At 36.8% G+C, this 15,058-nt stretch overlaps 1 protein-coding gene across 1 annotated transcript in view; it reads right to left on the bottom strand.

The window, feature by feature from the left end:
- Nucleotides 1-15,058, bottom strand: part of LOC110106989 (DNA polymerase I A, chloroplastic) — a 62,264-nt gene that overhangs the window by 15,493 nt on the left and 31,713 nt on the right. The window contains exons 7-9 of the mRNA XM_020837107.2: nt 8,487-8,579; nt 8,194-8,388; nt 2,606-2,698 (exon numbers count right to left, since the gene is read on the bottom strand). Of these exons, the coding sequence (XP_020692766.1) occupies nt 2,606-2,698; nt 8,194-8,388; nt 8,487-8,579 (381 nt within the window). The remainder of the gene's footprint in view (nt 1-2,605; nt 2,699-8,193; nt 8,389-8,486; nt 8,580-15,058) is intronic.

Raw genomic sequence — 15,058 nt, forward strand, 5'->3', positions numbered from 1 at the left:
CCCCTCCGTCTTTACTACAAAAGTCTTATATAAATTTAAATGAACACTTTACACAAAATACTCAGTGGAATTAAATTCATCTTTATATACAATATAACCTCTCACCTTTCCTTTTCTTCCTCCTTTTTCTTTCTACTTTTTTTTCTTCACTGTTTTCCCTTAATTTCTACCTTTACTAACCACCAACTAGCCTTCAACACTCGGGTACCAGCATCTACCTCAGACCCTCACAAGCTCACGTCCGCACCAACACTTTCGTGCCTCCAAGAGGAAGAAAATAATGCTCGGTTGGCAGAAACCTTAGTTTTAAAGCAAAAAGCATTGTTTAATAATTTAAAAACACTAACCATTGGAATTACCTAAATGCCCTCATCCCAACTAGTGCATGCCATGGAAAATGCCTTTGCAAAACAAAATCACTGCCCTTGCTACTGTAATTCACATTTTTAAACAATGAATATGGTTTATTGCTTAGAAAAAATACAAATGGCATTTAATTCTCTAACTTTCAATCCTCACAATTCAACATATAGTTCTATATGTTGAATTATGTCGATTTGTTCCAATCAACGAATATGATGCATTCAATATTTTAGTTATTTATGTTTTATTGTATTATGAACAATATTAGTTGTGTTTTATTTTTGTTTATGCTATCCTATGATGGTTGGGTTTCCAATGATCATGGTAGGAATGTGCTAGGCATGGCAAGCCTTGGGTTTGCTGGCTTTTGGGATTTCGTCCTTGGGCTGCTTGCTGTTTTCAGTTTGGAGTGGTGGCTGCTCTAGGGTGGGCCTTGGTTGCTTGGTGTTGAGCTCATACATGCTGGATTCTACTTGGTGCTAGCTCATAAATGCTTGAGCTAAAGTTTAGCTCAATGATTGGGGATTAATTGCACTTCCTAGCTCATTAATTCAAAAAAGGTATGCTATTAAGTCTTGGATTCATTTTCGAGTGGACTTTGCCCCTTCTCCTCCCTTTGTCTCTTCAGTTTCCTCTTGGCTTTTGTTGTTCCCGTGGCCCTGGCTGTTTTCCCGTGCTGTTGTTCCGTTCTCTGTGCTGGCTCCTCGAGTCCCTTACTGGCTGGGTTTCCCGTGGCTGCCTGCTTGGTGTCTCGTGACCTTATTTTCTCTGTTTCCTGTGCTGGGTTGGGGCTGCTATGTTGTGGCTGTTGGCCTTTCATTTTCCTAAATCTAATTGGTTTGGTTGGAGGTGTTATGGCTGTTTGGTTCCACTCTTTTGCCTATAAAATGGAGATGTTTTGGCATGAAAAAGGTTGTTGAAATTGTGAGTAAAAACTCTACAAAAACCTTAAGGTTTCTTCTTGGAAAAGCTTGAGAGCTTGTTCCATCCCCTTCTTCTCTTTTCTATTTAGTTTTGGCTTCTAACCGATCTTCTCTACGCAAGTTCCACTCCACTTGTATCCTTCTTATTGAGCTTTGGAAGTGCATGCTGGCTGAAATTTGAAGACATTTGCTGGAGGAGTTTGGAAAGGACGTTGGACTCTTTTGCAGTGGTGGACCCTTGGTTTGCAAGCATAAGCACAATTTTATTAAATTTCTACTTTCGTTGCATGTGAGGAGACCGCTAGACGGTTATATTGAGGATAGTGTTTTTATATTTTTATTTATTTTCTTTCGATTTGGCTTTTATTTTTCCTAAGTTTGTTTGGATGTTTGCAAGTTACAATTGAATTGAGTTTGGTTTAAGTCTTGTCCTGGTGTTCTCCAATTTGTCTCTTTTCTCTAGTCTTTGCTTGCAGCAGAATAGAACACAATGATATTAAATTTTCTGAATTTCGTCAAATTTGAAATTTTGGGATATTTCAAATGGATCCAATTGGGGCATATACCTTATAAAAAAATGGATTTCACAATTTCAAAATTAATAAATGAATAACCCACCTAAATTATTTGAAAAATCTTCGCTCAATATGTTTCCTCAGCCTCTCCGACATTATGTACAATACATCTTTCCAAACTTATAACACAAATCTTGCCAAAACACACAGACTCCTATGCAAAATAATTCTATTTAACATCTTTCCAATCCTGTGTTAAAGTTGTGTGGGAGGAGCTACCATCAAAATTTTGCCAAGCTGTCCAAAGTCTCCTTTCTTACAATTTTTTGCCAACTGTACCTCCCCTTTTCAGTCTTATTTTGTCTTCCTCAACTACGCCGCCACTTGTCTTTATTTTTCTACAACTAGCGTCTATATTTTGCAATAATTATCTAATTCCATGCAAAGCTATAAAGCCTAAAAATCTTTAGTGTTACTTTTTTTCAAGCAGCATAGCTTAATTTTTTTCCCGTAGCAGAGGGAAGAATGCTAGCTCCCAAACACAGTCATAACTTGCGAATCATGATAGCAGATGCCATGGAGTAAAAATGATACCATTCCTTGTATGTAAATGGGAATATGTAATGACATAACAATGCTAAATACTTATTAAGAACCATCATTCTAAGCTTGAAGCATAAATCTTCAATAACGTAACCATATGCAACAAAATTGAAAACAAGCCACAATTACAAGCAAGAATCATATAAATTTATTTGCATCAAAATCAAGAAAATGTCAATTAAGTGCTTCAGAAACAAATACCTTCCAATCTCTTGCAAGCCCCACTGGAGTTTTCCCATAAGCAATGGAGAAATTAAGCATTTTTGCCTTCCTCCTTTCAGCAGCAAAAGCATCCTGCTCAAAACAGTTGACAATCCCTTTAACTGGTATTATATGAATGTCAAAGAATATATTAAACAAAAAAATGATTAAATTATTTGATGCTGCTAAGAGATTTAGGCTTGAATTTCTATGTGAAATAGGCAATTTAGTTGAATATAATATTAGCCTATTAGGGTTTGGATTGACATGAAAGCTAGACTTAGAGATAAAAGTTTGTTTACTTATTAAAGTCTAAAACTACTGAATTAATAAAATTTGAGGTAAGATAATCAAATTATTAATGAATATCTAAATCAATTTGAAGAGGTGAATTCTAAATATGAGTAGAAAAGTAAAAAAAGGTAATAACATCTGTATTTATCAATTATTTTCATCCTAAGAAAGAAGATTACATCTTTCTTCTTGGAACAATGTCCATCAATTTGTCACGACTATGATAGGTCTAGCATTGTCTCTTAAGTAAACCTGTGCCCCTCAGTTCAGCCTACATTTATCCCTTCCAAAAATCATAACTTAAAAAGTGATCAATTTGCCGGTAGCCTTTTACACAAACTTCTGAGGCTCTCCTATGAGTTCCAAGTAAAAAGGTCATATCGCCTACACGTCCTTATACAACTATGAATTTTATATAAAAACGTGACGAGTTTTCAAATTTTAGAGATAAAAATATTGCAGAATTTAAGGAAATTGGTCACTTCTTGATGATTATTTGAACGCAAGCATGCCACAACAAATAAATATCCTACATACTTCACCAAATATCCTTATGGATAACTCTGCATCAACTACAACATTTGAATTTGAATCTAAAACTAAATATGAAAACTTCAAGCAACGCATAAAATTTGATTCTAAATCTTTTATTCATTCACCTTTTCTTCATGAACTAACTATTGGATAGGTTGTAGTTTAAAACATTCCTTGAAAATAAATTTTATGATTTTATAGCACTACGTATTAAACATATCCATGAATTATATACTAATTGAGAAAAGGATCAAAATGGTCCCTCAACTCTTTGTGAGGGACCAAAATGGTTCCCAACTCTTTTAACTTGGTCCCTCAACTCATTAAAAAGGAGTCTTTTTATCCTAACATCAAATTTTGGAGTTAATGGTGTTAAATCAATGCGTATTTTGGTCATTTTTTAATTAAATTATTTATTAAATATAAATTTCAAGTAATAGTACTTTTTTAATTATTAAATATTTCTTTAACATAAAAATAGTAATTATTCTAGTTTATAATGATCATAAATTAAAATTAGAATTATTAATAATTTTTTTATTAAAGAAATGTTTAATAATTTTTTTTAAAAATACTATTATTTGAAAATTACATTTATTAAATAATTCAATTAAAAGATAACTTTGATTTAACACACTTAACCCCAAAATTTGATGTTAGGATAAAAAAAAAAACCTTTTTAATGAGTTGAGGGGACCAAATTGGTCCCTCAAAAGAGTTGGGGACTGTTTTGGTCCCTCATAAAGAGTTGAGAGACCATTTTGATCCTTTTCTTTATGCTAATTTTTAGATGACTTTTGTTATACAAGATAAAAAGCACATATGATTATTACGTAAATTAATTCTAGCATTTGATAAATTTTCATGAAAGGTTATAATATAGTTTATCAAACCTTTAATAATGATTTGCATTTTAGTTACATCTTTACCTACAAGAACTAAAAAGCCATATTATATTCGCAAAGTAACAATCTAATGTATTTTTAGATGCTTTGCCATTCAACACTAAGATTGGTCGTTATTTTAATAATGCAACTAGTAGCTCGAGGCACCATCAAGCTGTGATTCTTCTTACTGTCATTTCTATAGCTAAAGTTTATACAAGATTGGGTTTGTTCCTCTTTCTATTGTCAAGAATTCTGCTAACAACATCTAGAAATGCTATAAATATTTTGACAAAAAAGGATATCATCTTCTTTCAAGAGCTTCCACACTTTACTCTCCAATGGAGAGTTCTCACCCTGTTAGAACTAGTGAAGCACAAAAAATATATCATTAATTTATCTCAATTTTATTTCATTCCATTATGATTTAGGATTTATTAGATTTATTTAATTAAGTTGAACTATTCTTTTGAAAATCTTCAATTTGAATTATATAGCATTAAATTTAATTTCAAATTATATGATCTTACATTTTATAACACTGCTTATATAAATAAGTATTTATGGCTTATTTTATTGAATCAATGAATGATTTTGATTGAAATTCTTAGTTCTTTAGAATTTTTTCCAACATAGATTCTAAAAATTCACATCTCTTATTCGTGCTTCAGGATTCAACAACTTACCTTAAAGTTTCAATATTAAAGACATGAGAAATCATTTTTTCTTTATCATTTATTATGTTTCTTTCTATTTTTTGCAATTTTCTACCCTACAACACATTCCTCCCTCCCTCCCTCACTCTCTTCCTCCCTTTTCCTTTCTCCCTTTCTATTACTTTCTATCTCATGTCAAGCTAAGAACTTTCTAAGAGGGAGACTCCCAATCACCCCCTTTAGGACTAAGATGGATTGTGTGCGGAAAAGGGCCAGCAAAGAAATGTTTTTATAACATGAACAAAGTTGGGCAAAAAAAAAATGATTTAGTTCAGATCATTTATTCTTATTTGTTTCTCATTTCTAAGAACCAATTAACGACAATTCATTTATAAGATTGCACTCCATCGTTAATCTTAATATATGAAAAAATTTTCATTAATTCCTATCATCTCAAGTAGAATATATACTTCACAATAGTGGCAAATATGATCTTGAATAAAGAAGTTCCTAATTTGAATAGTTTCGTATCTTAGACCAATGTTTATCATAAATATTGAAAAATCATTCTAAGTTTCACCTCTTCATAAAAACTGGCATTTTCACTTATTTCTAAAAATCTAAAACTTTTCCATGAAAAGCCTATAGATTGTATTATAGCAGACACTACATATTAATCAACTTGTCACATGATATCCTGGTGCTGACTGGGAAAAAAAGACAGAAATTTAAAGGTTTAAACCCTTGATGAGAGTTATAGCACAAATGTCACAACAATACAAAACATCCAATGGGACAAGACTCCCCCAACACATCTTTTCAAACTCTCCATTCACTGTCACCAATTATTATCTTGACCAAATAGCAAAAATACTAAGAGAAGGCCACAATGGCACGACTATTAATATTATTATTGCCGCACCTAATCAATAAATTTTCATGGAGAAACACAAAAATCATATAATTTATGTCCAGAGTAAGTCAACAAATAGCCACTAAAATATGAGGAGAATTGACTGAGGGGCATCCTAACTAGCTGCATTAAGTCATTATATTCAATTAGTTATACACAAATTATATTTCAATTAAGCCTACAAAAATATGACAAAAACATAACAAAAGATTTGGCGCCATGGGCGCTTGCATGCTTGTTCATTGCACTGGCTCTACCACTCAATGCCTTGCAATCGTGTGCATCAAGGGTTGTTTTCTAGTGCCTTTATTGAGGGGATGTGTTGGCACCAATGTTGTCTTTGAACTTGATGTGTAGAGTGCCACCCGTGTATTTTTGATTCAGCTAACATTTTATAAATTTATATTCTACTTCTCACTTTTGATGTCATTCCACTTGGCTTCCTATTGCTTCAAATCATTTCTAAACATCCCCTCCATCCCATGTTCTACTTCTCACTTTTGATGTCATTCCACTTGGCTTCCTATTGCTTCAAATCATTTCTTAACATCCCCTCCATCCCATGTTCGCATTTTGATGCTCCACCCTAATGGTTGCTCCCATTCAAGGGGCTTCTCTTTTTGTGATATATCCCTTGTTGTGCGCCCCTCAATCTTTTTTTGAGGCTGCTATTGTAGACAAGGGTTCTAGGCATGACTCCTTTCATTTCCCCACAAATTTCAATATGGGCATGCAACTTCTCACCATAAGTTGTCATCCTCCTATCAAGGTAAACCAACTCTCATATTGTCTAACAAGAGATCTCTAGTTGGCTTCACCTTTTTCTCTCACCCTAGTTGACAAGTTTTCCTTGGGTCATCCCAGTATAAAGATTCACAGATTTATGGTTGATCTGCATTTGGTTGGGGCTCATGAAATTGGACTTATCTATTCTTGTAATGCTCCAATTAAATTATCCCCAATGTTCCCTAGAATTTGATTAATTAAGACTATTATCTAGGAGGACTAATATGTCTCATTTTCACTGTTTCATAGAAGCTCATGTTACTCTGATTAGGATTACTTTTCACATATACAGATTCACCACTTCAATCAATCCATTTTGTACTCTCTTGGCTCAATTTTTAGTAAATCATTTCAGCAGGATGATGCTATTGCTAGGCTATCCATATCATCAATGGCTAGGGTATTGGTGAAATTGAATGTTCCTCTCTAGTGAAAAAAATTTGGATTGACTTCACATCTACTAGCTATTTGCAAATAGAAGAGTTTGATGGCATTCCTCCTTTATTGCTCTTTCTTGCAAAATATTGGAGCAAAATATCTCTAAATGCTTTGGTGCACACCCTAGGCTGCATAGTCTTTGGCATTGTGGTAGTGCGATATTTCATAAGATAAAAACTAGTCTTCTAATGCAATGTTTATACTCCAACTTTGAATCAACTTTGGACCCTGCATTATCATCAGTGCCTTTCTGAATTGATATCCCAACTATTATGATTGACCTCTCACGTAAGCACACGAGTATTGAGCCAAACCCACATGGGGCCTTTGCTTTTGGTGGTATCCCTGTTGTTGGGAATTTAGGTGATATAAATTCTTTTTCTATTGTTTATGATGTTAGCATCTATAGGCTATAGCACAGAAGATGCTTGTGGATAAAGCAAAAAAAATTACCTCCATTCTTCAAAATATACAAGACTTAAAATTAGATGTTCTTAGTGAGGGCACTTGGGGCTCTTCTCTTATGGTTGTTGATTCTTGGTCGTGTAAGAGCATTATTTTATATGTTGTTCTTTTCTTCAGCTTGCAATGTTTTACAGTTGCTTTATGCTGCACTCAAAAATTGTTGGAGACCAACCTCCCTCCCTCCCTCCCTCCCAACCCCAAGATGAACTCAAAACTTTGCAATATCTGAAAAAAGATAAAAGATTGGGCACAGAGCCCAGACACAAATTGACAAGACTGTTTAAATTTTAACTTTTAGTCTAGAAATATATGTTAAAATAATTACAGTATAAAAATTTTAAATATAAGAAAATGGATATGGATTTGAAAATGGATGAAAATGGCACAAAAGACTGCTCATAATGATGCGTAAATTATTTTGCCACAAAAAGATACTCCAATAAAGAATCAAATGAAAATAACAAAAAATGAAGACAGCCACAAAAGCTGATGCTGCTACTAAAATTTAGAGTAATAAGCATTGGACATTCTATTTTCTCTTTATTTTCATGAGGGATCCATTCTCCTCCTTAAAGACGCAACTACTGTTTAAAAGAGAGGAATCCCAACTATATTTACCTTCAACAAAGGAACTGGAGGTTTCTCTTCTACTGTATGAGGATGCCATTCAAGGAGTACACTTCCATCCTCTACAGCCTTTCGCACATGCGCATACATATTCATAGCTGTTCTTGAGTGAAAATCTCCTCCAGCTTTGAAAGCATCCAGCATACTCTTACAATTTGCAAGATGAGCTAAAATCCTTAGCTCCAGCTAAGATTTTAGATTTCTTTCAGAGTAAGAAAAAAGAAACATGAAGCAGACGTCCTAAATTTAACGAAAGAATGACAAATGGATCCTTGTTATCTTACCTGCCCATAATCAGCAACTATAAGTGAGTTTCCGGGTCCAGCAATAAAAGCTTGCCGAATTTTGTAGCGATCCTTCTCTAAAGCAGGTTGATTCTGATATATAAGGCAAAGAAAGAAGATTAGAAAGTCTATTAATCAAACATATATTTTTTTGTACTTGCATTTTTTCATGCATGCTTGTGTGTGTGTGGTGTTTGAGGGGGATGTGTAGTTTATGGGGGGGTGGACAAACAAGGCACCAATTAGGTAATGATTCCTGGTATGAAATATACTCATCCAAAGATGGATCAAATCAATTAAGGGTGTTGAACTAAGCTTCAATAAGAGGAGTGTAACTTTTGAAAAAGGGTTTACCCCTAAAAATGCATAAAAGGAAACGATTCGATGCGGTGCAAACCTTTTGCACAAATACATGCTGATAGGCATTCCTGCTTATTGACATACAAGATGTTTTCACCTAATTTTGTAACTTCTTTATAAATAAGCTATTGATTACTAGTTATATTCGATTTTTAGAATGCTCTAACAAATATATGACAAAAAGAAACCAGAATACCATTAATATGCAGTTTGCCAAATGAAAAATTTCGTTGTCAAATGATCAAATTCACTGAGCCAAAATAACATATAAATTCAAAAATCTTGATAAGGTTCTAATTGAAATGAACCTTTTGAAATCCATCAGAAAGATTTGCTAGATATTATTTATGTTTAGGTAAGAGGAAAAAATGTCAAAGCACAAAATGCATGGTACAAAACATATCAAAAAAACTACCGACATGCATTAATCACAATTGAGTAGGTTGATGGTTGTTAGCAAACAAGAGGATGAATTCATTACAAATGAGTGCAGACTTGTGTTCTAGTATGATGAAACGGATTCAGGAGGGACCTAACCCACCGACTTGCATTAATCACAATTGCACATAAAACACTGAACAAATTTTAAGTAAACTAGTGAGTCTATAAAAAAAAAACTGAGAAGTGGTGAGGGGTAAATATCTCACAATCAGCAATCCAAGCCGTCTCACAAGAGTGCGAGCAGTTTCTTGCTCCACCAGCGAGTTAATAGGCTGATTAATTTTGAAATAACTCGGGACATCTAAAAAAGGTCAAGAAACAAGAATAATTAGCAATATCTATATTTAGTATTTCATCTTTTGATGCAGCTGACAGCAGCAGTCCGGTTGCCCAGGTGGGCTCAAGGACCTCCTTTATCACATATAGGAGAAGAGGCTTTGGGAGGAACTCTTTGGGAAAGGGGAGAACTCTTTGTGAAAGATGTAAGGGGCGTTTATTAAGGGATTTGAGCTGTTTAGGAGGGGGGGGGGATTATGGAGGGTTAGGATTTTTCTGTTATGCTTTGAATTTATGCAGCAGTTTTTGTGAGGTGTTTGTGTACCTAGTAGTTGCTAGGAAATAGGAATTGTGGGAGAGACAATTTAGCTCTCGAACAATGAATCAACTTGTATCCTGTCATGCTTTGCTTGGAAATTAGTAAAAATAGCTCTCTTTGTGTTATTTATGGATCTATTTGGAGTAAGTTATTGTTTTTTACATTGTTGAGCGTTGTTTTGATAATCAAGTCCTATCAAATTGGTATCAGAGAAAGACTCGGGACCTATGGCGTCGAAGAAAGTGGATGCTTTGGAAGAGAAAGTAGAAGGAGAAGTTGCTCAATTCAAATATGAAGTTGAGGAAAGGATTTCATCCATGGAAGGATGGTTTTCTAACCTAGAGGACATGATGAAAAAAATATTGGAGCTTCACACCCAACCGGCAACATCAAAGGCGAGGGCACCGGTGGGAGGCCAAGGAAGTGGAGGAAACCCCAATATAGGCACAATGAGGGATGATCGATAGGTAGAAATCTTGGGCGATAGAGAAAATATGTCACCTCTTGAACCGATAACTAGGAGGGAAATAGGTGAAGGATATAGCATGAGGAGAAATTGGGAGGAAGAAACAAGGAGGGCTGATTTTGAGAAAGAGGATATCTATGAAATGAGAAGCGTGGGAGAGAACAATGGAGAGATTACAACAATCACTATATGGGAGGAGTCGGAGGCGGAAGAGGAAGTAGGAGTGGATGGGTTCCGAGAGTGAGAAAACTGAAGATGCACATTTTTTAGGGGGAAGATGCTCATGGGTGGATCTATAATGTGGAGAGATACTTTGCAGTAAATGGGCCGAAGAAGGAAGAGAGACTCCCAGAGGCAGCTTTATGCTTGGAGGGGAAGGCCTTATCTTGGTATCAGTGGAGAGACATGAGAGAACCAATTTGATCGTGGAGGGAGTTCAAAGATAGTTTATAATAACATTTCCGAACAAGTCGGGAAGGAGACTTCTACGAGCAGTTATTTTCCCTCGTTCAGAAAGGGACAATGATGGATTATTGGGAGAGGTTTGAATACCTTGCTAGCCGATTCGGTAGGCTTTCTGAGATAACGTTGGAGGAAAATTTCATGAAGGGACTCAAGCCAAAGATCAAGTCTGTTGTCCGGTTATTGATGCCACAAGGGTTGGGGGAGGCTATGAAGCTAGCCCAGTTGGTGGAGGACAAAAACTCACTTGAGAGAAGCAGCAAGGGCAACAATTTGGGAACTTAATAACGGACGACAACTACTTTTTTTGGCACCAAAGGTACAACTTGTGCTCATTCAGAGAGAAGTACTAAAGGATAGGGGATTGGGAGTACGACCCAGGGAAAATTTCAAGCGGTTGACTGAGGCAGAAGTTGAAGAGAAGCAAGCTAGGAGATTGTGTTTCCGTTGTGATGATAAATTTGCGCCAGGCTACCATTGCATGGATCGTTCACTGTAGGCACTTACAGTCTGTGATGAGGAGGAGGTAATTAAGAAGGAGGAGCATTGCACCTAGATGTGGTGAAGGTCTCCCTAAACTCAGTGGTGGGGTTTACCTCACATCACATCATGAAGGTGAGGGGACAGATAGAAGAAGAATCAATGATAGTTCTAGTGGATAGTGGGATAAGCCACAACTTCATCTCCAACCAGGCGGTGGATCAATTAGGGCTGAAGCTAGTCGACACGGGCTGTTTCGGGGTGATGATGGGAATGGGGAAGATGAAGAAGAGTAAAGGCATTTTCCTAGGGTTGATGGTGAGTTGGTGACACTGCAGGATATCAAATTGAAGGAAGATTCTCTTCCCTTGGAGTCAGGGAGCACGGATGCAATTTTGGGCATGAAGTGATTACAAACATTAGGGGAAACCAAGGTGGATTGAAAAGCATTGACAATGGAATTCATGGTGAGAGGGAGGAAGGTGAGAATAGGGGAGATCCTAGTTTGTCCAAAACTAGGATTTCTCTCAAGAACATGGTGGGCAATCCAGGGAGTAGGGATGAGATTATTGGTGGAGCTCTAGAGCCTCGAGGGAGGAGGAAGTATGAGCAAAAAGAATGTTTCAGAGATAGTCCAGCCACTCCTACAACAATTCAGAGAGGTGTTCCAGCTGCCTCAAGGCCTACCTCCTCCGAGGGAGCATGAGCATGCCATCATCCTAAAGGAGGGGGTATCCCCGATCAGTGTTCGACCCTATCAGTACCCACAGGTTTAAAAAGATGAAATTGAGATACTAATCAAGGAGATGTTAGAGGCCCAGATCATTCATCTCAGTGTTAGTCCCTTCTAGTCCTGTGCTGTTGGTGAAGAAGAAGGATGATAGTTGGAGATTTTGTGTAGATTACCAGGCTCTGAATAAGGAAACAGTGTCGAATAAGTTTCCTATACTGATCATTGATGAGTTATTGAATGAGTTATACGGAGCGATGATATTCTCCAAGATTGATCTAAAATCAGAATATCATCAAATTAGAATGCAGCTTGTTGACATCCAAAAGACTGCTTTTAGGTCTCATGAAGGCCACTAAGAGTTCTTAGTGAAGCCTTTTGGGCTTACCAACGCCCTAGCTACCTTCTAGTCGCTTATGAACAATGTATTTCAGCCCTACCTCCGCAAGTTCGTATTGATTTTCTTCGATGATATTTTAGTGTATAGTCAGTCTGAGCCTGGCATATCAAACACTTGAGGGTAGTGTTAGTGACATTGAAGGAGCATCAACTGTATGCCAATTTGAAGAGGTTTTCCTTTGCACATCAGATGGTGAAGTATTTGGGACATGTGGTGTCCAAATCAAGAGTAGTTGTAGATCTTTAAGATAGAGGGTATGTTGGAGTGGCCCTTACCCAAAACCCTAAAGGAGTTGAGAGGGTTTCTTAGACTCACAGGGTACTACAGGAAGTTTGTGAGGGGATACAGTTCTATAGCATGGTCGTTGACAAAGCAATTGAAGAAGGTTAGTTTCAAATGAGGGGTGGCAGCCACCAAGGCATTTGAGCAGCTAAATAAAGTCATGACGAGTGTCACTGTGTTAGCATTACCATATTTTAGCTAGCCGTTTGTAGTTGAGATTGATGAATCAGGTTATGAGTTAGGAGCATTTCGTATGCAAAGTCAGAGACTCATAGCTTATTTTAGCCAGGTTTTGACTGTTATGGCCAAGCTAAAATCAATGTATGAAAGGGAGTTGATGGCGATAAAGTTGGCAATACAGAAGAGGCAACCTAATCTGTTGGGACGAAACTTTATAGTCAGGACCAACCAAAGAAGTTTGAAGTTCCTGTTAGAGCAGAGGATGGTGACAGAGGAGTATCAGCAATAGCTTTCCAAGTTGTTGGGCTATGACTTCGAGATCCAATACAAGCCCAGGCTAGAAAATAAAGCAGCAGATGCTCTCTCCAGGCGTAGTGAAGACCTTCAGGTTATGGATCTATCTAATCCCATGGTGATGAATTGGGAGGTCTTGAAGCGTGACAGCGAGCAGGATGAGAAGCTGAGTAAGATTAGAGGAGACTTGCTGCAAGGTAAGGATAGCCATCCTGGTTATTCTTTGATGCGTAGAAAGATGTTATACCAAGGACGATTTGTGCTTTCGAGAAAATCGCCACACATTCCTCATTTATTGCAGGAGTTTCATGACACAGCTATTGGGGGACATTCAGGAGTTTAGAAGATATATCATAGACATGCAGTGGAGCTATATTGGGTGGGCATGCGGAAGGATGTAGAGGAGCTGGTGGCCAGTTATGATGTGTATCAGAGAAACAAATACCTAGCTATGGCTCCAGGTGATCTTCTATAGCCTTTAGCATTACCCGCGAATATGTGGGAAGAGGTGATGATGGACTTCATTAAAGGACTACTTAGATCAGATGGGTTTACTATGATTCTAGTGGTGGTGGACAGATTGAGTAAATATGCTCATTTTGTTCCCTTACGCCACCCTTATACCGCGGTGTCGGTGGCAGCCGTATTCATTAGAGAGGTGGTTCGTTTGCATGGCATACCCGAGTCTATTGTGTCTCATCTGGATAAGGTCTTTCTGAGCCACTTCTGGAGAGAGTTATTCAAGATGCAGGAGGCTATCCTGAAGATGAGTACAGCTTACCACCCCCAGACGGATGCTCAGACATAGTTGGTGAATCGCAATGTGGATACTTATCTTCATTGCTTTGTATCAGATACACCAAAGATGTGGGCCAAATGATTAGACTGGGCGGAATATTGATATAACACTTTATATCATACAACAACCCAGAGAATGCCATTTAAAATTCTATATGTGAGGGATCCACCTCATATCATACAGCATTTTTTGTGAGGTGTTTGAGTTCTTAGTAGAAGCTAGGAATTGTGGGAGAGAAGATTCACCCCTCGGACAGTGAATCAACTTGTATCTTGTCTTGTTTTACTTGGAAATTAGTAAAAACAAATCTCTGTGTTATTTCTGGATCTATTTGGAGTAAGTTGTTATTTTTTATATTGTTGTGTGCTATTTTGATCATCAATTCCTATCATGTTTCCACCTTTCATAATTGGTGTAGTCCAAAATAACCAGTTAGCAACTGTCTATCCAGACAAAATTTACCCCAGCTCTTAGTCACGTGATACGAAACTCAAAATCAACCGTTCATCGGAAAACCAACTTGTTTGCTTCCTGCAGGTCTTTTACATTAGGTTAGATTAGTCAGAGTCTAGATTTACATTCAAAACAGATACAGTCAATGTTTGCATTTAATTACACATGCCTTTGAGCATAATCAACCAAAGGGTCTCAATTATCCGTAGGCTTATTGAGTTGAATTATCAAATGAGACCTTGTTTGTTCACGGGTCATGCAGAATCTTTAAGCTGGACTTATACACGGGTAATGTAACTCTATTCCACTTAAATTTCCGGAACCCTTTATGGTTTCGGTGGATCTGCAGAACTCCTTGCTTCTTTTATTGGATTTATGGAACTGTCTTCCAAGTCATGGGTTGGTTGGACTCGTAGAACTTCTAAAGGTCATTCCCATCTTTCTCCTGGAGTGGCAGCAGGCATTGTCAGGAGGAATTCAAGAATTTTCTTCAGACAAGGCCCTACTGGTTTCAAAAAATGTGCAGCTTTTCCATGCATGGTTCTTATACAATTGAGTTTTTATGAATAGAGGAATTCAAAGGCATGATAAGCAATCAATCAAATGCATAAAAATATTTTATTCATATGT

Source organism: Dendrobium catenatum, unplaced genomic scaffold (assembly GCF_001605985.2).
Source record: "Dendrobium catenatum unplaced genomic scaffold, ASM160598v2 fragScaff_scaffold_716, whole genome shotgun sequence".
NCBI classification, from domain to species: domain Eukaryota; kingdom Viridiplantae; phylum Streptophyta; class Magnoliopsida; order Asparagales; family Orchidaceae; genus Dendrobium; species Dendrobium catenatum.